This window comes from Stenella coeruleoalba, assembly GCF_951394435.1.
Source record: "Stenella coeruleoalba genome assembly, chromosome: 14".
Classification (NCBI taxonomy): Eukaryota; Metazoa; Chordata; class Mammalia; order Artiodactyla; family Delphinidae; genus Stenella; species Stenella coeruleoalba.
Window position 1 is genome coordinate 64,316,052 of NC_137160.1, and position 25,239 is coordinate 64,341,290.

General features: G+C 54.8%; 1 protein-coding gene across 1 annotated transcript; it reads left to right on the forward strand.

Annotated features, from left to right (window-relative positions):
* Window positions 1–268: 268 nt before the first annotated feature.
* On the forward strand, window positions 269–15,919 carry SLC2A11 (solute carrier family 2 member 11). The gene is made up of 12 exons (XM_079942482.1): window positions 269–340; window positions 2,967–3,065; window positions 5,321–5,481; window positions 8,550–8,674; window positions 10,325–10,454; window positions 10,970–11,118; window positions 14,028–14,215; window positions 14,326–14,436; window positions 14,705–14,806; window positions 14,938–15,013; window positions 15,233–15,360; window positions 15,579–15,919. Exons 1-12 carry the CDS (start codon window positions 299–301, stop codon window positions 15,777–15,779), a joined length of 1,512 nt encoding a protein of 503 aa, XP_079798608.1. The 5' UTR covers window positions 269–298; the 3' UTR covers window positions 15,780–15,919.
* The last annotated feature ends 9,320 nt before the right edge of the window (window positions 15,920–25,239 follow it).

The window sequence follows — 25,239 nt, forward strand, 5'->3', positions numbered from 1 at the left end:
GGGGCCGGAAGGGGCGGCGGCGGAGGTCCAAAGGGGAGCGCAACAGTGACGGGCTGAGAGTCACTCCGGAGGCGGCAGCGGGGGAGGAGACGAGGGGACTAGGGGCCAGGGCCGGGATTTCGTGCGAGTCTGGAGCGCGCTGATCAGAGCCGCCGGCCACGACAGGCGAAGGCGGATGCAGGGGCTGGCCGTGGTGACTTCGGACCTGAGCCCCCTTCCGGTCTGCGGAGATGGGCCACAGGCTCGGCCGAGTAAGGAGTCAGTGGCTTTTCACCTTCAGAGCTGCAGAAAGGGAGGGATGGAGGATGAACACGAGCCGCCGTTACAGCCTCGGACTCAGGTGACCCGCTCGCGGGACCCCAGCCCCCCACACCCTTTACGCCCTGTGCGCCTGCGCACGTGTCTTGGCCGCGCGCTCTGGCTAAGGTAAGCTTTGAGCGAGTCTTCGCAAATGCTCACTACGCATGCGCCTCCCTCTTCCACGCCGATCCGCTTCTCGCAAACGTCTGAATTCCGAGACCTGCCGGCCCAGGCTTATCGGATGAGGGATTGCGGACTGGCGTGCACTTGGGAAGGCTCAACGAACGCGTCCAGTGTACAGAAGTATCTGAGTGTGCTCAGTGGAGCTAGGTGCTCGGCCCAGACGAACAAGAGCAGGTGTTCACGCGCAGTGTTGGGCTGGGGCGCAGTGTGCGCACTGCGCACGGCACCTGCGCACCGGCCGCGTCCCAGGCTAGCATCCCTCTGGTCCTCGTATGGGCCGGACACGCCCCCAGCAGCAGCAGCCCCTGGGCACTGCAGTCCTGGCCGCCTCATCCCGTCCTGGGCCTGTTTCCCACCTTCACTTCTCTCCCCAACCTTCATCTCCTCCACGCTGGTTCTAAACTCCGTCCTCCCGTCCTGCTGCACCGAGGGGGCGGGGCAGCGGGAAGAGCAAGCCTATAACGCTCACCACCCCGCCTCAGGGTTTACCCCGCCAACCGGCGCTGATCTGCATGGCGCTTCCCCTCACCTCCTTCAAGTCTTTGTGCGGAGGCCCCCTTCTTATGGCGTATTCCCTGACCACCTTTTCCAGACACGCCCCTCTCCCCTTCGCCTGCTTTCTGTCTACGTCGCACAGCTGACTTACTATGTATTTTCCTTGTTTATTTGTTACTGCCTGTCTTCCCCCGCTGGAATAGTCACGGATTTCGTCTCTTTTGTTCACTACTATATCCCCAGCACCTAGAACAGTAGATTTATTGCCCACAGTAGGGAGGCAAGAAATCTTTATTCACTGACTTAATAATCACCACCATAGCTAATGTCTGAATGCTTTCCATGACCAGTCAGAGGACTAGGCAATCTCCATGCACGATCTCATGGAATGAAGTAATTTATGCTGTCTTGGAGACCTGCCGGCACCCCTGCCACATGGGCTCAGTTCTCATCAGGTGGTGCGTGACTTGCTGCTTCCTGCAGATCTGCTCTCTTAGTGGAACTCTCACCTCCGGGCAGCCCAGCAGGGTGCTTCCAGTGACTCCAGTGAGACTGAGACGGGACTCCTGGGTTCTCACCTGGCTTCCCCCTATGGCTTCAGGCTTGGGAGGAAGTTACTTAGACCTTGTAGGAACTTGCGGGCAGCCAGGGTGCCTGTCATAGACCTGCCTGCAGACCTGTGGCAAGATCTCTGGCAGGAACCTGCCCTCAGAGCCTCTTCCTCTACCTCCCCATCCCCAGGCCAGGTTCTCACAATACGGTGAAAGCAGGTCTGTCGTTCCCCACCCCACACCCCGCCGCACTGTGTGTGCCTCCCAGCTCAGTTCCTGGCTGGGACAGGCACTTGGTATTTGACGGATGAATGAGTAAGTAGTCTTCAGGTTCCGGAGATTCTTCAGGAAGCCCTTAGCCAAACATCCTTCTGACTTGAAACTTGTATTTAAGTATTAAAAAAGTAATAAATATGACACAGTGCTTTATATTTGAGGGACAATTTGCCCGAGCAAGAAAGGTAGTATAGAGTTACTAGGAAAAGATCAACAATTTGATTTTTGTATATTTAACCACTTTGTGAATGTCTCAGAAAATATCTGAGGGAAGCAGTTCACTGCTCTTTGGGAGAGTGGAGAACTGTTAGTGTATACTGTATTTTCAAAAAATTTAACGAGCAGGTTATTTTGTAATTTAAAATTATAAGAGAAAAATTATAAACAAGACTGAATCCCCCGAAAAAGATACCAATCTAATGATGGGGCATCAGGGCGCTGAGCTGGGTGCCTTGGGGAGTTCTCCCTCCATCTCTAAGGGTGCTGCATGAGGATGAAAAGCTGCCCTTTGTTGTACCAGGTGTGTGTAGTGCACATGCGCATTGGCTGTCCCCCAGCCTGAAGGTAGCCATTATCGTCACCAGGGCCAGCGAGGAAGCCCCTTAGAGAAGATGAGGGAGGAAGGGCAGAGCTGGTACTGCGACCCGGGCTGCTCTCTGCTGCTCCATGTGCCCCCCCCAGGCTCCCACACATGTAGGTCCGTGTGGCCCCTCCTCTTAGCCTCCTGGCAGAACAGGCTGGGAGGGAAGAGAGGGAGGCCCAGCCACTCTATTGAGAGAGTTTCACTGGGACGAGTCACTGTAGCTCGGGGACTCCTGTCCTGCCAGAGGCAGAGCTTCACGCCTGTGGGCCCCAGGTCAAGGCATTGTCCCCTGAGCCACAGCAGGCATGCCCAGGGGCAGCCCGGCAAGGAGGGCCGGGAATGGCTGTCCATCTCAGGAAAATGCTGTCAGGGGTGAAGGGGCAGTGAGATCCTGGACTCAGAGCAGAAGGCTAGGGGTGCCTCTGCTACCTGCCAGCCATATTAACTAGGCAACTCGTCTCTGCCTCAGCGTCTTCATCTGCAAAGTGGAGCCATCATTGCCTGGTTCAGATAGATTGCAGTGCTGGGATTGGTGGAGGCTGTAGTCAGGCACTCTGTGTCCTCTCCTCTCTCCTCAGTTCCAGGGCAGGGTCCTGCTGCTGATCATCTGTGCGGCTGGCATTGGTGGGACTTTTCAATTTGGCTACAACCTCTCCATCATCAATGCCCCGACTTCGGTATGTACCCTCCATGCGCACCGTCACCATCCCAGTGGGTGCTGGGCCAGGGCCAGCCGCTGCCTGCAGCGGATCTTCAGGCCAGCAGCCACTTGGTGGCGCTTTCTCCCACACGTCCACCTCCACTGCGATGCTCCACAGGCCCTGCGATTTCAAACCCAGCTCTGCATCCTCCCCTGAAACTGGCAAGTTCTCCTGAGTCCCTGATATCAGTAGATGACTCCACCATCCACCCAGTGACTGGGGTCCGCCCTGACTCTTCCCTCCCTCTTGGACACCAAGTCCTTCCTAACTGCCTCTGGCTTCCAGCCATTTCTCCTCAGGTCTCTTCCACAATCCCAGTTCAGACCCCGTCTCTCCTGCCTGTATCACTGGCCTCCCTGCCTTTGACCTCCCCCTTCTAGATCCTCGCAAGTTTGATCAAACCACTCCCCTGCCCAGAAACATTCTGTGGCTCCCCAGTGCCTACAGGAATAAGGACAGACTCATCCATCTGAAGTCCAAGGCCTCCTGGGATTAGAACCTGTCCACCTGTCTTCCACCTTCGTTCCCCCAACTCCGCTATCAAAGCAGGTTAAACGCAGTTCCCCAAATGCACCCAGCCCTTCCTTGAAGACTCCTTCTGATGGGAAGCCCTCTCTGCCCCACCTGCAAGAAGCCCTTCAAGAGCCACCCAAATGCCATCACCTCCCTGAAGCCGTCCTTTAGCAGCCCCCACAGCTGGAGTCACCCTCCCTCCCCAGCCCTTGGTCTCAGCCTCCTGCTGGTCTCCTCTCAGTGTCCAAGTCATCTTTGAGTCCCCAGCACCTGACTCTGTCCTGGTCTGCGCCGACGTTCAGTAAATGCCTGTGGAAAGGATGAATCTCTCGGCCCCATTGATAGAAGCCACCTCTATCCCACCTAAGTGAGAAGGGCAAGTGTCCTGTCACATAGCTGTGAAGGAGGTGGGGCTGCAGGAAACAGGTCCCAGGATGGAACTGGGGCTCTCCTATCCCTGCAGGGCATCATCCTCCACCCAGTGCAAGAGAGCAGCTGTCACCAGACTCACTTCCTGTCCTGGACTGGGAACCCCCAAACAGAAGTCCTCCCTGTTAGTTCCAGCAGAAAGGCTGGGGAAGAGTTTGATTGGCTGGTTTGGATCACATGCCCTCTGATTGGCTGGTTTGGATCATATGCCCACTAGACCAATCATGTGGTCAGGAGGGTGGAGCACTTTGATTGGCCAGGCCTGGGTCAGGTGACCAACTGTGTAGGGGGGTGTAATTGTCAAGGGGAAAGAATTTCCCTCAAAGCGTGTTGGTGCTTAGAAGTTGGGGACGGGAGTACATTCTGGGCAGAAACAACTATAGCTGCCCAGTCCCTTAAAAGAGGATGAAATGAAGGGTTTAGAAAGGGGGGTCTGAGCTCCATTCGCTTTTTTGTTTATTCAAAAAGTGTGCGAGTGTCCACTTCGGTGCAAACCTGCACGCTGGAGAGGGATCTGCCCACAGCAGGACACTCTCAGGCCTTGCTTCCCATGGGCCATCACTGGCTCCTGCAAATGAGACTTCCTTGGCTTCTGAGGCTTCCCCTACCCCCTTGAATGGTCACCCTTGAGGATTTCAAGCCAAGGTCAGGGGAGGCTGGCCCTGGTCCCAGCTCCCCCAGACAGGTCCTTCCCCCAGAGGGACCTGGCAGGCACCAGGTTAACAGCCATTACCCTGAACTGGCCTGCTCACCTACACCCCCTGGTCATCCTCACGTCCTCCCTCACGTCCTGTTGGGAGGACTAAGACCAGCCAGACGCTGACATTCATCTCTGACCAAGAGGAGGGTATCTGGGTCTTCTGGTCAGGCGTTGCAGCGATCCTGAGGTGCCCCCAGTGACGGAGCCCTGGGGACAAACACCCCTCCTGCCTCCTCTGTTGCTCTGCTGATGCTCACTGATGGCCAAGTCCATCAGAAAGCTGGTCATCAAGGGAGCCTGCTGATGTGGCCCATGCAGGTGGCTTCCCAGGCCAAAAGTGGGGGAGGGGTGCTGATAGTGGACTCAGAGGGGCACATAGAGACTGGCCAGCTCTGAGCTCCAGGAGACACTGTGTTTGAAAGAGACGGCACAGTGCCCTGCAGTTGGGTGAGTTCGGTCCTGCCCCGAAGGGACTAGGATTGCTGGGGAGACTTGCCTGCTCTGCAGAGGCAGGGCCTGTGGGGAGGAGGCCTGTTGTGGGGAGGGAGCCCCCGCCCCCAGGGGGGCTGACTGGCATCTCTGTCCACAGTACATTCAAGAATTCACCAATGAGACGTGGCGGATGCGAACTGACCGGCCGCTGCCCGACCATCTGGTCCTGCTTGTGTGGTCCCTCATCGTGTCTCTGTACCCCGTGGGGGGCCTTCTGGGAGCGCTGCTTGCTGGCCCCTTGGCCATCACACTGGGGAGGTAAGTGCTTCCCGTGGACCCCCAAATGCCCTTCAATGAGGGGCACCCCGGGTGTGGGCAGGATGCCCGGCAGGCCCAGGCCTGAGTCAACTCCTCACCAGCCTCCCGCTCTGCCTGCAGTTTCACCGGGTGACTCACGTTTCCCAGCAGATGTGGCAGAGGGAAGAGTCCCATGCCGGGAGGGAGGGAGGACCCATGGCTGCCAATACAACACATGTTGTCTGACTGTGAACAGGTGTTTTCTCCCCAGTGCCCCCCTTTGTATCCAACTGATGCAGATCTTGGGTCGCAAACAAGAGAGACAGACTCTGACAGACTGAATGGAAAACTGTGATAACGCAAAGGATACTGGGGCAGCTCATAGGACAAAAGGAAGTGGTCAAAAGCCAGGCCTGGGGAGGGCAGGATGCAAGACCACCCTAGCCTGGGCTTTCCTCCTGGGAGATGCCTTCAGCGCATCAGCTCCAGCCTTGTTCCACCTCCAGCATCTTCATTCACTCTCAGAATCAAGGGAGATGGGTTGTTCCTGGCCCACCTTGGGTCACACGCCTACACCCGTGAGACAGCAGGAGAGAAGCAAGGCCGGGCGGGAAAACAAGCGGCTCTCATGGTCCCCCCCTTGGCTGGCCACCCAGCACGTGTCGGCACCTTTCACCCATATATTCAGCTCCCCATGTGCCCCTCCTCACGTTAGTTGGTTCAGTCCTTCCTGAGACCACCCAGGGCACTGCCTCGTCACAGCCACCAGGGACGACACAACGGAGGTGTCCTCCCTGAGTGCAGAGTTTCCACGTGACGACCAATCTGCCGGCCCTGCCGTTAACGTGTTGATATTCTGCACACTACACACTTAATGGTAAACTTAACTGTCCTCAAGACACCTCATGGGAAGAAGAAAGAAGAAAGTGTAGGGGAAACTAGTCAAAGAAAAGGAAACTAGTGGATGAATTTAGTTTAAAGCGTATGATCCAGAACCTGGAAACATAGGTAGAGGGTCTGCTCCTGGGTTTTGGAGCTGGTCACTCCAAAACCTGCCTCGGGAACGTCCATCCTCAGGTTTTCTGCTCCTGTCTTGGGTCAGCACTTCCACCGGCCTGAGGCTGTTTGCCCATCGGCGTGACCCCAATCTTCATGCTTGAGTGAGCAGGGCAGTCCTGATGGTGTGGGTCCTTCGGCGGGCTCTTACCCTCTGAGGTCATCTACTTCTGAATGACGGGGTTCCTAACGCGATACTGAGTTCCGTGGGCACCCATCCTTCCGCTTCCACTGATGTAACCTCCTTTGTTGGAAGCAAAATTGCACAGATAACATGTTTGTGTATTTAGCAGAAGTATCAACGGCAAGTAACAGAAAACCAGGACTCAGCTGGCTAAAACGATAGCCAAACACCCCATTCTGGTGTTTATTCTCCACTAGGGCCTAGTGACCAGCCAGGAGTTATTTCTGATTAAGGGGGTAGTGATTCACTGAAGTAGTGGCTTTACTCCAGAATCCTAGGTCTTGCACTGTGATTCTCCTTGGGGGCACTTTGAGCACCACAATCTCCCAGGTCTAGAGGGTCGAGGGGCGGAGCCTCTGGCAGCTGGTTTGGACCCACTAGGGCATACTCCACTCACAGCTTCCAGGTTTGCAAATATCCAGTGTAGGTGTCAGATCACGACACTCACTGTGGGACAGGCTGCCTCCAAAGTAGAAAGAAGCCATCTGAGATTTGTCCACCCTTCTTAGAGGAAGGGCAGCAAGCCAACCCGCACTTTGGAGGAAATGTGCCCTCGGACATCAGGAGCTCCACTGGTGTGGCGGCTCCCACTCTGTCATGCTTGTACGTTACCATGACGTCGGGTGCACTTGCCGCTTCCTCTTCCCCAGGTCCTTTCAGCATAAAGTCATCAAAGCAGCGGGCCAGCAAGATGCCTGAGGCGGGCAGCTCCCCATGGAGCAGGTGTGGCCCAGAGCTGGAGAGCTGCCATGTCCCTAAGGAGGTCGGTAAAGGTGCAGTACTCTCCCTGCCGGTGGAAGTAAAGTGTTTCTGCTGTCGTCTGTGTCTTGAAATGCAGCAAAATGCATTCGCCAGATAAATAGCTACAATGGATGTACTGTGTTTTTTTGTTTTTGGCTGCACTGCGCGGCATTGGCATGCAGAACTTCCCCAACCAGGGACTGAACCCGTGCCCCCTGCATTGGAAGCGTGGAGTCTTAACCACTGGACCACCAGGAAAGTCTTGGAAGTACTGTATTAATTTATATCAGTGAGGAAGCCGTATGTGGCTTATAAGTCACAACTGGAGTTACCACAGGATCAGGTTATAATCCACGGTCATTCTCCATTCTCTAGGCCAGGGGATCTGAGCTTTGGCCCATCTTTCACCCCTGTGCTGTTGGTTTGGAGCAGGCCAGCGGCTTCCTGTGGCTCATTTCCTTGTCAGTACATGCGCCATATGACCTCCTGTGGCCTCTCTTGGGTGACCTGCATGACGGCGCCTCTGAGCGCGGTGTCAGGAGCCCAGAGCTGACGCCTCATCGTGTGGCGCTGCTGACATGCCCAGTGCCCCTTCCTGTTTTGCCGTCTGTCCCGTTGAACCAGCCTGGCAGAGACCACCCAGCCATCCTGAAGGCTCTGGACAGTGACTCTGCAATGCACTCGGCTCCCCAGCTGTCCCCTCCCTCACTCCGGAAGCCCCTGTTCTTCCTCCCCAGGGTTTCGTCGAGTCTGAGAAATCAGATGTTAGGCCCTTCGCTTTACAGAGGAGTTTGAGGAGAGCAATGCTCAATCTGTGGGGATAAAGCCGTGCGAGTTCTGTCACTTCAAGCCGTGGAGGAGGCAGAAAGGAGAGTAATTTGGGGCATATTGGAGGAGGGGAGTGGGAGTAGGCCCCTGGGGGCATCCCACAAGTGACCCCAGCTACAGTGGCCAGCGTCATTTCTGTTCGTGTAGCTTACACTCCTGACTCAGTCCCCTCATGCACACACAGGTCTGATCAGGGCTGGCTGCAGCTTCAGAGAAGGGTCCCCAGGGGTGGTCCTCAGCACTGAACCCACCTCTCTCGCCTGTGTTTGGCTTCCCCAAGGAAGAAGTCCCTGCTGGTGAATAACATCTTCGTGGTGGCTGCGGCGACCCTGTTTGGCTTCAGCCGCAGAGCAGGCTCCTTTGAGATGATCATGCTGGGACGGCTGCTCGTGGGCGTCAGCGCAGGTACAGTGTGTGTGTGTGTGGATCCCCTCCTGCCTCCGTTCCTACACTTTCCTGTATCCTCTTTATTCCCTTCATTCATTGATTTGTTTTCCTTTCATGCCCACCATTATTTTTTTTTTTTTGCAGAATGATTAGATATGATTTATCTTAAAAAGGGTCATATAACTAGGTACTTAAAGTGGATCTAGAAAAATAGAAAAGTTGTAAGGGATGGGAGGGCAAACATCCCCAAACTTAAACCAACAGAAGTCCTCTAAGCTGGGAGCTTCCTGGCAGTCAAGATGAAAAGGCATCTAGGACGGGCTCTCTGACCTTCCCTACAGAAGCAGAGTAGCCTTTTAGGGACCCCTCAGGCTCTGGGGCTTGTCACGGGAGGGAGCAGAATTTTGAGCGTGTCCACCTGGGCTTTTAGGGGTGCCCATCAACAATCCCCCTTGACTCCTACTGTTTATACAGCCAGGTGCTGATGTCTTCATTGGTTAGTTATCTATTCCTGTGAAACAAAGTACTCCACAATTTAGTGGCTTAACACCAGCAACATTTATTAACTCATGGTTTCTCTGGGTTAGGAACCAGGAGTGTCTTAGCTGGGTGGTCCTGGCTTGGGGCCTCTCAGGAGGCTGTGATCAAGCTGTCAGGCAGGGCTGCAGTCACCTGAGGTTTGGCTGGGGCTGGAGGACCTGCTTCTGAGATGGCGCCCTCGCGTGCTGTTTGCAGGAGGCCCGGGCTCCTCAGCTTATGGGTCTCCCTGTAGGGCTGCTTGAGTGTTCTCACAGCATGGCGGCTGGTTTCCTCCAGAGGAAGTGATGGGAGAGAGGAAGCCCACATGTGTGTGCAAGGACACGGTCCCAGTGCATTTTATGGCCTAATCTCAGAAGTCATACACCATCAGTTTTGCCACAGTCTACTTAGAAGTGAGTCACTCAGAACAGCCCACATTTCAGGGAAGAGGGACCAGGTCAAACTTTGTGCCCTGAGTACCTGGCACAGAAGGAATCCCTCCCTAATTGTCTGTAGGAAGAGTGGGTGTACCTCCATGGGAGAGCTTCTGGCAATCAGTGTACCCCCCTTCCTCCCAGCTCCCCCCACCCAGTGCTCAGAGAGGGGCAGGACCTTCCTGAGGGCTGTTTCCTGATCCCACATCAGGGAGGGGGTGGAGCAGCATTCCCTGACGTGTTCTCAGGTGGATGGTGCCCCAGTACTGCGGCCTCCTAGCTTCTGCCGGCTGTCACCCTCTGGGGTGGGCAGTGGGGGCGCCATCCATTTCCATTTTCCCACTGGCTGCCTGGGTGCGAGGTGCGTCCCCAGGGAAGCCAAGATGGGGGAGAACATGCGGTGGTAGTTGACGTGAGAGGTGAGAGCCGGGGCCGCTGGTGGGCATCTGCTCCCTCTGAGCCCCTCACACTCCTCCCGGTGATAGGGCTTCTCTCTCAGAAGTCCTGGGAGTTGACTGGAGTCCTGCTGGCCCTATACCAGGTGGGGAGGAACCCCTCAGAGCGCTTGGGCTGAGGGAGCAGCACTCAGTGCCTGTAGATGATGGGCTGGTGGCGCCAAGGCCGCGGCGGGGGCGGGCGGGGGTGGCGGGGAGAGGCGGGCCCAAGCGTTGCGGGAGTCCAGCCTGTGGCTGACGGCTGCTGTGCTCATGTCCAGGTGTGAGCATGAACGTCCAGCCCATGTACCTGGGGGAGAGCGCACCCAAGGAGCTCCGAGGGGCTGTGGCCATGACCTCAGCCATCTTCGCCGCCCTGGGGGTCGTGATGGGTCAGGTGGTTGGACTCAGGTAAGTGCCGCCCCCCCACCCCACGTGCACTGAGAGGTTGGAGGGATGCCAGGGAAAGGCCTTCTTCACCTAAATTTCTCCCCTACCCCCCAAGTGGATTAAGGCGTTGCTTCCTTGTATGAAGGCGTTGAAACCCTGTCCATGTGCATCTGGCCAGTGTGGTGTCAGTCAGACACACTTGGTGTGAGTCACCCTCTTCTCGCCTCTCCGGATCAGGGAGCAAAGAGGAGAGGGTGCAGGTTTGGGCTTTTAAAGGGAGCGTGTCCTGTTTATCCCAGAAAAGGGAGGTGAGGGCAGAGCCCTGTGCCCTGGGAAGAGCCCTGGGGAGAGGAGCTGCCAGGGGTGAGGTGGGGCTATGACCCTGTCCTATCGTGGGTCCCTACCTGGGTGTCCAGACCCAGAGCTGGTTGGGAAGAGGCACAGGGTAATGCAGACCCTCTGCCCTCAGGGGGGCCGGTAGGGGACAGAGCTCTGACAAGGAGGCACCTGGCCCAGCCTCTCCTCTGTCTCCCCAGGGAGCTCCTGGGTGGCCCGCAGGCCTGGCCCCTGCTGCTGGCCAGCTGCCTGGTGCCTGGGGTGCTCCAGCTGGCCTCCCTGCCCCTGCTCCCCGAGAGCCCACGCTACCTCCTCATTGACTGTGGAGACTCCGAGGCCTGTCTGGCAGGTGAGTCCCTGACCTCGGGCCCCCAGACCACCCTTGACCATGGGGCACATCTGGCCAGAGCATGTGGGTCCTTATTTCCTGGGTCGCATTTACTCAGGAAAAGCTATCCCTCTCTTTGTGCCTCAATTTCATGATCCATCCATCCCTTCAGAGCTCTTTATCAAGGGGCTGTCCTAAGCGCCAAGGCAGTGGGATGGAACAGACCCAGCACCTGCCATCTGGGAACCCCCAGGGTGGTGCAGAGAAGGAGCGCCACCTGCCCCCTGCCTGACATGCAAGATGAAGAAACACTGAGTAAGACCTCAAGGGCCCAATGCCAGCTGGGCTGATGGTCTTCCCTGTTAGCTATGGCCACGATAATGATGCCGAAGGAACAATCCCCAAATCTCTGGCTTAAAGCACACAATCCTTTACGGCGTCTTCTATCATTTAATTGCTGGGCTGTTTGCACGACCCTGCTGATCTCAGTTGGGCTGGCTCATGGTGTCGGGGTCAGCTGGGGCTGACCAGTTGAGGCTGGTCTGGGCTGGAGCAGTTCAGCTCTGCTGCACACACTGCTCCTCGCACTCTTGGTACTGACAGACTAGCCCGGAAGGCAGATCCAACTGCACAAGCACTTTCCAAACCTTTGGTCCCTTCCTGCCCACTAACCTCCCATTAGCCAAGGAGAGTCACGTCACTGAACCCAAAGTCCAGAGATGGGAAAATCCATGGCATCTCCACTCATGTGGCAAGGGGCAAAGACCAGGGCCCACTAATGTATTCTTCCCAGCTTGCCATGGCCACAGTTATTATTCATGTCCCTGCCCTGAGCAGGAACATGCTCAGTGCTATCCGGAAACACCCCCCACCCCCACCAAGTCTCACCCAATCATGGCATCAGGCTTGAAGTCCAGGGTCTTAAGATCATGTCAAGTCTATATATGCCTTTTCTTGAGCCAAAGACCCAGGAGATAAACAGAAGTCTTCCGCCTCGCGCGCACTCAGCAGACACTGGTGAAAAACTGTTTTTCAAAAAAGAGGCGGCAAGGAGGCAGAAAGCAGTTGCCGATCCACAGCAATGCTTGAGTGCCCCTGGGGAAACGCTGCCAGCCTCCCCTGCCCTGGGATGGAGAGTGCTCCTGCGTGAAGCCCTGGCTCTGCCCCCAGGGAGGGGCTCCCCAGGCCACTGAGAATCTGGGTGTCACGGTGACACTTTGGAGTCATTTAACTGTAATATGATCCCACAAGACAATTCAGTGTTAAACAGCGATTATGTTATTCAGTGGAGTCCAGGCTGTGACATATAGAATCGTAGACTGTCAGGACTAGAAAGGGCCTTAGGGATCATTTTCTTCAGCACCCTCGTGGTACAGATTAGAAATGCCTAAAGGAAGACAGGGTCTTAGTCAAGACTCTTCAGCTGTTCGGGGTAGATTTAAGATCAGACTTTGAGCCTCCTGACATTATCGCCTTCCTTTTCTATCACCTTCCTTGACACCTGAAGAGGGCCCTGGAAAATGTACCTATAGAAAACCGGGGCACAGAAGTCTTTACATTTCAAACCATCTTGGTGTCTTTTCATCCAGGCCGGCAGAGCTTCTGTCAATACAACTTTCCCCAAAAATGATGTGAACTTTCTGTGCATTTGATTTATGTGCCAGAAAGCCACACCCACAATTCTTGTCGAGACATGCTTCTCTCTTGCAACCTAATTACTGGAATCTAGGGCATGTCGAGCTGCGGAGGACCAATACCCTTAAGCCTCTGTAATGCCCGTTTTTCCAGCCCGGAGGGTCCATGAGGCACTGCAGGAAGCCATACCCTTGATTTGATCTTTACCCTCAGCCCAGGGCTCGCTGGCCTTGCTCTGGATCTAGTCTTTGCTCTCAGGCTGTGATTTAACTAAGGACTCTGCTAGATGGAGAAGCTAGAGATGAAAAACAGATTTCTTTTTCTTTTTTATTTAACTAACCTAGCAAGCTCTGAAATAAGTTAAATTGGATTAAATTGTGTTCCCTCTGAAGGTCTTTTTGAGCTCATTTTCCTTACAATCAGCTCAGAATACTCAGGTAAAGGCAGCTAGCTCATGCTTTCGACGCTTGGAGATCTCTTTGCCCAAGTCCAGAAGTTCATTAGACCTGTTTTGTTTCTTGCACGTTACACGGGCTTTCATTCTTCCAGCCTCCTCACCGTCCTCTGCCTGGTTAGGAACCAACACTGCATGTCATAGGTCCTAGTTATGGCGTCACCTACTCCCATACCAGGGGTTTTTTTAGTCCGTTTTTTTTCTTGCTGCCTAACAGTCGCACCTCCGCGGGAGACCAAGGAAACGATTACTTAGCCCAAGCTTCTGAGTTCTCGGGTTGGCTGATGAAGGTTAGGTCTGGCTGGAGGCTCTGTCACTGGTGTAGGTCAGCTGGGCATTGGCTGATCTAGGACAGTCCCAGCTGGGCCATCTCTGCTTTTTCCTGGGACCAGTGGGCCAGCCCCACCGCAAGTTTTTATGATGATGACAGAAGACCAAACAGAAACCAGCAGGTCTCTTGAGGCTGTATTGGAACACGCGGCACGCCCTCCTACAGCCTAATTCTACGGGCCGGAGCGAGTCGCAGGGCCGAACCCAGCACCAAGGGGCGGGTGTATACATGCCTCTTTAGTGGGAGCAGCTACCAAATCCCATGGCCCAGGGAGGGGTGAACTGAGACTGCAGTGGAGATCGGCCACAGTTGTGTCCTGTGTGATGCCCCCGCACAACCCCGAGTTTCTAAAGCCCTTTCTGCTCCGTGGTGCTGTGAACTGATCATCCCCATCAGACCAAGGGGACCCTGGGAAGGCGAAAGGAGGTGGGCGTGGGCAGCTCACTGTGGGGGTCACAGAGGGCCTGGGGGAGGGGAGCTCAGCGTCCTCTGCCCTGCCCCCTCCGCCAGCGCTGCAGCGGCTGCGGGGCCCCGCGGACCTGGCCGAGGAGCTGGCCGAGTTGGAGCGGGAGCGCGTCGCCTGCCGGGGCCGGCGCGCGCGGCGCCCGTGGGAGCTGTTCCGGGACCGCGCGCTGCGGAGGCAGGTGACGAGCCTGGTGGTGCTGGGCGGGGCCATGGAGCTGTGCGGGAACGACACGGTGAGCAGTCCGGGCCAGGCCGGGGTTGGGGGGAGAGGGGAGGGGGAAGGGCCGGCGGGGAGGGCCGGTGCGCCTCGGCCTCTCGCCCCTCCCCTCCTCCCCCGCGGCAGGTGTACGCGTACGCGTCGGCAGTGTTCAGCCAGGCGCGGATTCCCCCGGAGAAGGTCCAGTACGCCGCCATCGGGACCGGGGGCTGCGAGCTGCTGGCGACGCTGCTCAGCGTGAGTCTGCCTCCGGGATGACACCTCATCCCCCAGCCCTGCGGCGGACCCTTGGGGGTGCTGGCCCTCCGGGGACCGCAGGCCTCAGCGCTAAGCCACTTCCACTTCAGGTCGCTATGTTAAAATACGGCGAGTTAGCAAGCACTTATCGAGCATCTAGTTTGCCGGGCTTCCTCATGAGGCCCCTCCCCACTGCTGGCCCGCAAACCGAGGGGACCGCGACCGTGGCCCACACCAGTGAATCAGTGAGGGCTCCTTTCCTTTGCAGTGTGTGGTGATCGAGAGGGTGGGCCGACGGATGCTGCTGATGGTGGGGTACGGCCTGATGACCTGCTGGGGGAGCGTCTTCACAGCGGCCCTGTGCCTGCAGGTAGCTGGGCGTAGATGAGGGCGGGGCGTCGGCCCTGTGCCTGCAGGTAGCAGGGCGTGGATGAGGGCCGGGCGGCTGGGCCCCGCCTGACCTCCCCTCACCACCACCTCACCCCCGCCCCTCTGCCGCAGAGCTCCCTCCCCTGGATGCCCTACCTGGCCATGTCCTGCGTCTTTGCCTTCATCCTCAGCTTTGGCATTGGCCCTGGTGAGTGGGAAGAGCTCCTGTCTTTGGGCCTGGCTGAAGGAGCACGGATGTCTGGGTGAAGGATGCTTGGGTGTGCCCTCCCCCCACTGTACAGGCTTCTGGGAGGGAATGGCTGGAGGAGCGCTGGAAGGGCCCCACTTTCTTGTCTGGGGCAAGGTGGGGGGAAGGCCGGCCAGGGAGCCCTGGCTGGCAGCCTCCTGTCCCCACTCCTCCTTCCAGCCGGAGTGACCGGGATCCTGGCCACAGAGCTGTTTGACCAGATGGCCCGGCCTGCTGCCTACATGGTCTGCGGGATGCTCATGTGGACCATGCTCTTCCTAGTCGGGCTGGGGTTCCCCTTCATCGTGGTAGGCCTGCCCGCCCCTCCCTCCCGGGGGCCCTGCCGTAGGTTTTGTCCTTGTCAGCATGAGAACCCCAGGGGAGGCTCCATCCAGGAGGTGTGAGACTGAAGGGGATGGGGCTTATCTGAGCCAAGAGGGTCGAGTCCCTCATCAGGACCTGTGGTGGGGCCTTCCATGTGGGGGCTGAATGGGCCACACCAGAGCTTGGGTCTCTTAACCCACAGGAGGGCTTGTCCCACTTCCTCTATGTTCCTTTCCTCTGTGTCTGTGTCTGTGGGGCCGTCTACACTGGCTTCTTCCTCCCTGAGACCAGAGGGAAGAGCTTCATGGACATCTCAGAGGAATTGCACAGACTCAACTTCCCCGGGGTGGAGCCAGGGCCCCGCATGGACAGGCCGGAGGTCATCCGGTCCACAGAACTCTAGCTCAGCAGGTTTGGCTGGGGCCCAGCCGGCTGCTGCTCTTCCCTCGGGCCCTCTCCATTCACCAGCCCTGCATCCCCTTGTTTAATGGGTGTTTGTTGAGCACCTACTGTGTGCAGGCCTGGTGTTTAGCCATCAGTGGTGAGCCGGACAGATGGGGTCTGGGACCTCTCGGTGCTCCCTGTCTGGAGGCAGTTAACAGGAAACCAATAAAAACACAATTACAAACTTGGGCGGACTTTCCTGGCAGTCCAGTGGTTAAGACTTCGCCTTCCAATTCAGGGGGTGCGTGTTTGATCCCTGCATGGGGAGCTAAGATCCCACATGCCTCGCAGCCAAAAAATCAAAACATGAAACAGAATAAATATTGTAACAAATTTTTAAATTTTTATTTATTTATTTATTTTTGGCTTTATTTATTTATTTATTTATTTATTTTTGGGTCTTCATTGTGGCGAGCAGGCTAGCGGTTCTAGCTGCGGTGAGCGGGGGCTACTCTTCATTGTGGTGCGTGGGCTTCTCATTTCGGTGGCTTCTCCTTGCGGAGCACAGGCTGTAGGCGCGCGGGCTTCAGTAGTTGTGGCACGTGGGCTCACAGGCTCTAGAGCGCAGGCTCAGTTGTGGCGCGTGGGCTCAGCTGCTCCGCGGCATGTGGGATCCTCCTGGACCAGGGCTCAAACCCGTGTCCCCTGCATTGGCAGGCAGATTCTTAACCACTGCACCACCAGGAAAGCCCTATTGTAACAAATTCAATAAAGACTTTAAAAAAGGTCTACATCAAAAAAATCTTAAAACAAAACAAAACAAACTTGGGGAAATGAAGTGGAAGAAAATACAGCTTCTGAAGGGTGTGTATACCAAGGGGTGTTTGAGAGGGGAGTGGTCAGGGAAGGATTTTCTGAGGAATTGATTGCTAAAAATCAATTTTATTGAGGTATAATTTACATACAATAAAATGTATCCATATTAAGTTTACGTTTGATAAGTTTTGACAGGTGTACATATCCATGAACCACCACCACCATCAAGGTAGACCGGTCACATCATCTCCAAAGTTCCATTGTGCCCCTTTGCAATCAATACCCTGCCCGACCCCAGGCCCTAGGCAACCGCGGACCTGCCTTCTGTCACTACAGGTCAGATTTCCTTTTCAGAATTTGATATAATTTCATACCATATGTATGCATTCGTGTCTGGCTTTGCTCCAGATAAAGTTTTTGAGGTTCATGCGTGTTGTTGCATGTATTAGCATATATCCCTTTGTATGGCTGAATAGTATTCCACTGTATGGATATACCATCATCTGTTAACCCATTTCCCTGCAGGTGGACATTTGGCTGTTTCTAATTGGTTGTTGTTTTTTTAAAAAATACATTTATTTATTTTATTTATTTATTTTTGGCTGCATTGGGCCTTCATTGCTGCGCACAGGCTTTCTCTAGTTTCAGCAAGTGGGGGCTACTTTTTGCCATGGTGCGCCGACTTCTCATTGCGGCAGCTTCTCCTGTTGTGGAGCACGGGCTCTAGGCAGGCGGGCTTCAGTAGTTGTGGTATGTGGGCTCTAGAGCGCAGGCTCAGTAGTTGTAGCACACGGGCTTAGCTGTTCCGCGGCATGTGGGATCTTTCCAGTCCAGGGCTCGAACCCATGTGTTCTGCATTGGCAGGCAGATTCTTAACCACTGAGCCACCAGGGAAGCCCTGTTTCTAATTGTTAGCCATGATGAATAAAACTGTTATGAACATCCCTGCACAAGTTGTGTAGATGTATGCTTTCATTTCTTTGGGGTAAATGAATTGCTGAGTTTAATAATGAATGTATCACTTTGTTATAAAGCAGAAACTAACACACCGTTGTAAAGCAATTATACTCCAATAAAGATGTTAAAAAAAAATAATGAATGTATGTTTAACCGTAGCGGAAACTGTTTTCCAAAGTGCATATACTGTTTTACATTCCCGCTAGCAATTGATGAGACTTCTGGATGTTCCAAATCCTCGTCAGCATTTGGCAATGTCACTCTTCTTAATCTAGCCATTCCACTGAGGGTGTAGTGGCGTCTTGTGGTTTTATTGAGGTATTTCCCTGATGGCTAATAATGCTGAGCATCTCTTCGTGTGCTAATGTGACCATTCACATATCTTCTTTTGTGAAGACTCTGTTCAAGTCTTTTGCCCACTATTTTTAAAAGATATTTTTTAGAGTAGTTTTGATTTCACAGCAAAATTGAGAGAAAAGTACAGAGATTTCCCATATGCCCCCTCTCCCACACACACGCAGCCTCCTATTATCAACGTCCCCCACCAGAGGGGGACGTTTGTTACAATCCACGACCCTACATTGACACGTCATTATCACACCCACAGTCCACGCTTTACATTAGGGTGCACTCCTGTAGTTTTACATGCTATGGGTTTGGACAAATGTATGATGACATTAGGCACCGTGATAGTATCATGCAGAGTATTTTCCCTGCCCTAAAAATCCTCTCTGTTCTACATGGTCATCCCTTTCCTGCCCCTGCCCAGCGCCTGGTGACCACTTATCTTTCTATGGTCTCTACAATTTTGTTTTCTCCGGAATGTCATATGGTTGGAATCACAGAGTATGTAGCCTTTTCAGATTGGCTTCTTTCACTTAGTAATATGCATTTAAGTTTCTTCCATGTCTTTCCATTGCTTAATAGTTCTTTTTGCACTGAGTAAAATTCCATTGTCTGAATGTCCCAAAGTTTATTCACCTACTGAAGGACATTCTGGTTGCTTTTGCCAATTGTGAATAAAGCTGCTATATACATCCATGTGCAGGTTTTTGTGTGGACATACATTTTCACCTCCTTTGGGTAAATACAAGAAGCATGATTGCTGGATCGTAGGGTAAGAGTATGTTTAGTTTTGTAAGAACCTGCCAAACTCTCTTCCAAAGTGGCTATACCATTTTAATTCCCATCAGCACTGAATGAGAGTTCCTGTTGCTCCACATCCTCACCAACATTTGGTGTTGTCAGTGATTTTGGCCATTCTAATAAGTGTGTGGTGGTATTTTGTTGTAATTTGCACTTCCCAGATGACAAACATGGAACATCTTTTTGTATGCTAATTTGCCATCTGTATATATCTTCTTTGGTGAGTGTCTGTTAAAAGTGTTTTGGGACTTCCCTGGTGGTGCAGTGGTTAAGAATCCACCTGCCAATGCACGGGACACGGGTTCGAGCCCTGGTCCGGGAAGATCCCACATGCCGTGGAGCAACTAAGCCCGTGTGCCACAACTACTGAGGCTGAGCTCTAGAATCTGCAAGCCACTGAGCCCGCGTACCACAACTACTGCAGCCTGTGTGCCTAGAGCCTGTGCTCGGCAGCAAAGAGAAGCCACCTCAATGAGAAGCCCGCACACTGCAACAAAGAGTAGCCCTTGCTTGCCGCAAATAGAGAAAGCCCGTGCACAGCAACGAAGACCCAACGCAGCCAATAAATAAATTAATTAATTAAAAAAAAAACTGTTTGGCTGTTTTTAAAAATCAAGTTGTTTGTTTTCTTATTGTTGAGTTTTAAGGGTTCTTTATATATTTTGGATAACAGTCTTTGATCAGATGCATCTTTTGCAGATATTTTCTCCCAGTCTGTGGTTTGCCTTTTCATTTTCTTGACAGTGCCTTCCACAGAGCAGACGTTTTTATTATTTATTTATAAAATGTATATATATATTTTAATAAATTTATTTATTTAATTTATTTTTGGTTGCATGGGGTCTTCGTTGCTGCATGCAGGCTTCCTCTAGTTGTGGCAAGCGGGGGCTACTCTTTGTTGCGGTGCACAGGCTTCTCATTGAGATGGCTTCTTTTGTTGTGGAGCACGGGCTCTAGGCACGCGGGCTTCAGTAGTTGTGGCACACGGGCTGAGTTGCCCCATGGCATCTGGGATCCTCCTGGACCAGGGCTCGAACCCGTGTCCCCTGCATTGGCAGGTGGATTCTTAACCACTGCGCCACCAGGGAAGTCCCTGTATATATATTTTAAAGTCTTTCCTTTTTAAATTAATTATTTTATTTATTTTTGGCTGCATGGGGTCTTCGTTGCTGTGTGTGGGTTTTCTCTAGTTGCTGTGAGCGGGGGCTACTCTTCGTTGCGGTGCACTGGCCTCTCATTGCCGTGGCTTCTCTTGCTGCGGAGCGCAGGCTCAGTAGTTGTGGTGCACGGACTTAGTTGCCCCGTGGCATGTGGGATCCTCCTGGACCAGGGCTCAAACCCATGTCCCCTGCATTGGCAGGCAGATTCTTAACCACTGCGCCACCAGAGAAGCCCATTTTTAAAGTCTTTATTGAATTTGTTACAATATTGCTTCTGTTTTATGTTTTGGTTTCTTGACCTGGAGGCATGTGCGATCTTAGTTCCTGGACCAGAGATGGAACCCGCCCCCCCTGCATTGTATGGCGAAGTCTCAACCACTGGACCACCAGGGAAGTCCCCAGATGTTTTTAATTTTAAAGAAGTTCAGCTTATGAATTCTTTCATGGATTGTGTTGTATCTAAAAACTGATCACCACATCCACAGTCATCTAGTGTCCACCATTTTTTTTTAAGCTGCACTGCGTGACTTGCAGGATCTCAGTTTCCTGACCAGGGATTGAACCCGGGCCCAGTGAAAGCGCCGAGTCCCAATCACTGGACCACCAGGGAATTCCCTTATTCATTTACTTTTAATGGATGTCCAGTGGTGCTGGCACTGTTTGTTGAAAAGACCATCTTTTCCCCATTGGACTACCTTGGCACTTAGGTCAAAAAAACAATTGATCATTGTTGTATCATAAAGAATTTGTCTGGCTTTCAGTAGGAAGCAGTAACCGCCAAATCAGCAGAAGCGGCAAGCAGTAGGTTCTCTGGGGAGCGAGACCTCTCTGAGTCGGGGTCAGGAGAGGTCTCATGGAGAAGTCACCTGGAGCTGGCTTCCTGAGGACAGGCCCAGCTGGGGTTCCTTTGGAGGCAGGAGTGTTGAAGGATGGGACTGAAGGCCTGTGGGTCCGGTAAACGCGGAGCTTTCTGGAAGGCAGGTGTCAGCACTCTGGGAGCCCTCTGTGTGTGCTCCCAGCTTCTCTCTGGCACCTGCCCCATCTCCACCTCTGCTGACCTGCCTCCCCAGCTGCCCCCCCACCCTCGGCACCAGTGGCCACCCTGGCCGCTACTGGCCCCTGGTGAAGATTAGTGAGAAAGGATCCATCCCTCGAAATCCTGTGGTGCACAGGCTGTGAGCAGGGCAAGTGTCAGGCTGTATCCCAGGTCTGGGACTGCACTGGTCACACTTAGGTGCCCTGGTCCCCAGCACGGACCATAGAGATGCCCCCAGCTGGGCCTAGCCCTTGGGCCGTGTCCCACTTGCTGTCCACCCAGCCAAATTGGCTCTGAGAGTGTGGGGTGGGCGTTGGAAGTCCTTGTTGCCCAGGGAACCCCTCAGCAGGGCAAGGAAACAGGGACAGGGCCCCGCAGACAGGAGAGGCTGTGCCAGGAGAGGTGGGGGAGATGCAGCTTGGCCTCAGGTTTGATGGGATGGGGGAGGGGCGGGGGTGGGGAAGGACCTGGCCACCAGGGAGGGAAAGCACAGTCACCCACACTGCCCAGTGCCACCATTAGGGTCAGGCCTGTTAGTCCGTTTTCTGCTCCAGGACACTTGATGACAAAGCAATAAGATTGGGTAGCTTTTACTGAGCACATACTGAATGCAGTCACTTTGCGCTTGTCCTTAATCTCGTTAAATCTTCACACAAATCTATGGAAAAAGAATTCCCCCATTTTGAAATTTTGCAGCTGAGGCTCAGAGAGTTTAAGAGGCTCAGCCCAGATCACCCTCTCTGAACCATGTCTCATCCTGTGGGGGAGAGCTGGCCATGACCGCTAGCGCCCCAACAAGCCTGGGCCCTGCTTTTGCAGTGTGGTGCTCTCCTGGCAGACACCCCTCTTAAAATCCTGTACCTTCAGCTACAGATGTGGGGGGGGTCTCCAGCAGGGATGATGACCCCTCAGGTCTTCTTCCGCTGTGACTGGAGGGGGAGGGTGTTTCCTTTGCTTGTCTTTGCTGCAACTTTTACCACATTCAGCGAACAAGGGCACAGGGACTGGTGCGTGGGGGACAGTCAGGGGCTCAAGGCTGGCTGGGTTCTTGCTGTGAGTGATGAACCGCGAGTGCCCGGGGGAGGGATGGCAAGGGGAATGAAGCTGGCGAAGGGGCTGTGGGAGCCGGTGGTCAGGTGGACCGTCCGTGGACGTGGACCGATGGCCAGGTCCGTGTCAGGGAGAGGCAGCAAGAGGACAGCAGTAGCCCTGCATCATGGAGTCAGCAGGCCCTCCCCCTCCCCATGCACCCCTTCCAGCGTGGGTGACTTGCGTCCTGCCCACAGAGATGTTCAACCGGGGTGGGGGGCACGGCTGCCAGCTTTAGGGGCCTGCCGGGTGCTCGTATGGGCCGTATTCCTCCTCATCCAGCTGGCGTTTCCCTACATCCTGAGGTTTCCTTCCCACCCCTCTCTGCCCAGCAGCCCTCAACTGTGGGGTGTGGCCCTCAAGAAGTCCTCTGTACCAGCCAGGAGCTGCCCTGGGGCTGCAAACGTCAGAAACCCTGACCAGTGGTGCTTCAAGCAGAGAGGGGCTTACTTTTCTCCTGTAATGTAAAGGCAGCTGAAGGGGCGGGGCAGAGCCGCCAGAGCCCCAGGCTCCTCGGGGTTGCCACTCCCCCTCCTTTGCCTGTGTTTTTCCAGCTCAGGGTTGCCTGGCAGCTGCTGCACGTCTGGCAGTCCTGTTCAGGTTCCAGGTGGGAGTGCAGTCCTGTCCAGGTTCCAGGAGGGGTTAGGAGGAAGGGCGTAGGGTAGAGCCTCCATCTGCAGGCAGCTGCTTCCCTGTGGACCCTGCACATCACATGGGCCGCAGCTACCTCCAGTGGCCATGCCTGGTTGCCAGTGGCTCTGGGGCAGTGAAGGTTCTAAGGAAACAGAACTGGGATGCTGTCAGTGAGGAGGGAGGGGGAGAGGATTTTGGGGGCCAAGGGCTCCTGGTGCGTGTGCGCTGTTGTTCAGCAGGTGATTATAGAGCCCCTGGGGATGCCGGGGGTGTTACTGTTCTATTGCTCCTAGAACAAATTACCACAAATCGAGCAGCTTAAAACAACACATGTTTATTATCTCAGTTTCTGTGGGTCACAATCTAGTACAAAGTGACTGGTCTTCTTCTTCAGGTCTCATGGCCGAAGTCAAGGCGTCTCCAGGTCAAATAGGGAGGAACCCACTTCTGAGCTCATTCAAGCTGCTGGCAGAATTCAGTTCCTTGCAGCTGAACGACTGAGGCCCCTTCATCTTCAAAGCCAGTAACGGCACATCTGAGTCCTTCTGCTTAGAGGCTCTCTGACCGCCCCTCCTGCTGCATCTCTTACTTGAGCTGGAGAAAATTCTCTGCTTTTAAGGGCTCAAGTGATTATGTTGGTCCCACCCAGATAATCCTACTGTAAAGTCTGTAGCCCTACTGTAAAGTCTGTAGCCCTAATTACATCTACAAAGTGCCTTTTGCCAAGTAAGGTAACATATTCACAGGTTCCAGGGAATCGGGTGTGGTCGTCTTTGGAGGCCCTCCGCCTGCTACCTAGTAATGGGTCAGAAGGTAGGCCACAGCAATGTCCCCCACCTCATGCAGCCCAGAAAGGAAGCAGTAACTCGCAAACAGATATGGTGACGGCCTTGAAGTAGAGGACCTGACGGAGCCAGGAGCTCTGGGGCTTTCCTGACGAACTGAGCGACAGCGTTCCAGGACCAACGCCCAAGCCAGGAGCCAGAAGCCAGGAGCACGGGCCCCGAACAGTGGCTCACCTACACGGTGTCGCAGGTTATTTGCTGGCAAGGCTTCAATGTGTCACCCACTTCCACTATCAGAGAACCGCCAAGCAGGTGCTGGCTCCTGAATCTTCTGGCTGGAGTCACTTGGGTCAGTTCTGTTCACATTTCACTGGGCAAGGCAAGTCACATGGCCAGATCTGCTGCCAGTGGTTGGGGAGACAGACCCCTCCCCCAGGCAGGCCAGGCCAGGCCAAAGGTGGTGCCAGCTAACTTAGGCTAAGGCGGGGTGGGGGCCGGAGAAATGAGGGTAAAGAGACAGTGGATGGAGGTACATTTCACTGGCAGGCGATCAGGAGTGGGAGAATAGTCATGCACCTGGATTTGGACACAGGTAGCAGGACATGCGGAGTTGGCTGCTGGGGATCGGAGGAGCACCCCGGGCTGGAGACAATGCATGGGGTGCATCAGTGGTAACAGAGCCCTGGGCACAGGAAGTCTGCTGGGGTGTGGGAGTGGGGAGGGATATGACCTGGGGCCCACCTGGAGGGATCCACATTTAACAGAGTATTTGCACAGCTGGGCCATGTGACCTCCTGCCTGAGGCCGCCTGCTCCCACAGGCATGGTGGCCTTGCTCTATCACATGCCCAGTGTCCAGGCCAGTGTGTGCTGTGCCACCTTAACCAGACCACACCTGCCAGAGACCAAGGACAGGACCTCCCTGGAGAGCTCTGAGACTTGGCCAAACCAGCATGAGCCAAACCCCCTCGAGTGCCTGCAGAGCTCTGCTCCCCAGCACAGCCCCCCCACCAGGGTCTCCTCAGAGCGGGAGTCGGGTGGCCCTCCTGCCCAGGAATGGCAGGGCCTGCAGGCTCATCCCTGGCCCTGTCCTCGTCCTGCCGTGTCATGGCTAACTTCATTCATTCATTCAGCCCGTATTTAGTCCATGTCTCTTGTATGTTTGGCACCTACTAGGTGCCCCCTGAGCTGACCAACAGTGGAAGAGAGAGACTGCACCCAGGGCTCTGTGAGAGGGCATCCGCACAGGACCTGGCTAGAGTGGGCCTTCTGAGGAGCTCAAGTTTCCAGACCTGCAGAGGGGTTGTCCAGGGGACCGGATGGGGCTTTGGCGTGGGCTCTGAGACGGAGTTGCTGACTGCCTTTGGAACCCCTCCTACTCCCTGCCCCTCCCCTGGGCACCTCCCAGCATCCTTACCCACCGTGAAGAGCAGGGGTGCAGGGAAGGCCTCTGGATGGTGACTCGCTTGTGGAAGCCCCCTCCCACCTGCATCAATGACCACCCCTCCCCATCACACACACACACACACGCGCACGCGGAGACTGCGGACACACAAGGGCTCAGTGGAATGAGCTGGGACTCCATCTTCTTGTCCGGCTGTGATCTGCTGGAGGGCCAGGGGCCATCTGTCCCGCTAAAGCCGCATCCCCGCTGCTCCCGGCACACAGACGTCGCTGTGACTAGATGAAAGGACAAACGAGGGACAGGCAGATTTCTGGCCGCCGCGTGAACTTTGAGGAGGTGCTCAGGGCCAATGGCCGACCCTGCAGTGGCTCCGAGCTCCGCCGGGCGGGCTGGGCCTCCGCAGGCGGTGACGTCACCAGGCGCGAGCGCGCCGCGGCCTCGGGGGCGGGGCCT

What these genes read in the sequence shown, in the direction of transcription:
- SLC2A11 (XM_079942482.1), top strand. Translation starts at nt 299, where the DNA reads ATGGAGGATGAACACGAGCCGCCGTTACAGCCTCGGACTCAG. An exon ending in GGTCAGGTGGTTGGACTCAG is followed by an intron (nt 10,455 to 10,969) that starts GTAAGTGCCGCC and finishes CTGTCTCCCCAG; the next exon opens with GGAGCTCCTGGGTGGCCCGC. An exon ending in AGCTGTGCGGGAACGACACG is followed by an intron (nt 14,216 to 14,325) that starts GTGAGCAGTCCG and finishes CCCCCGCGGCAG; the next exon opens with GTGTACGCGTACGCGTCGGC.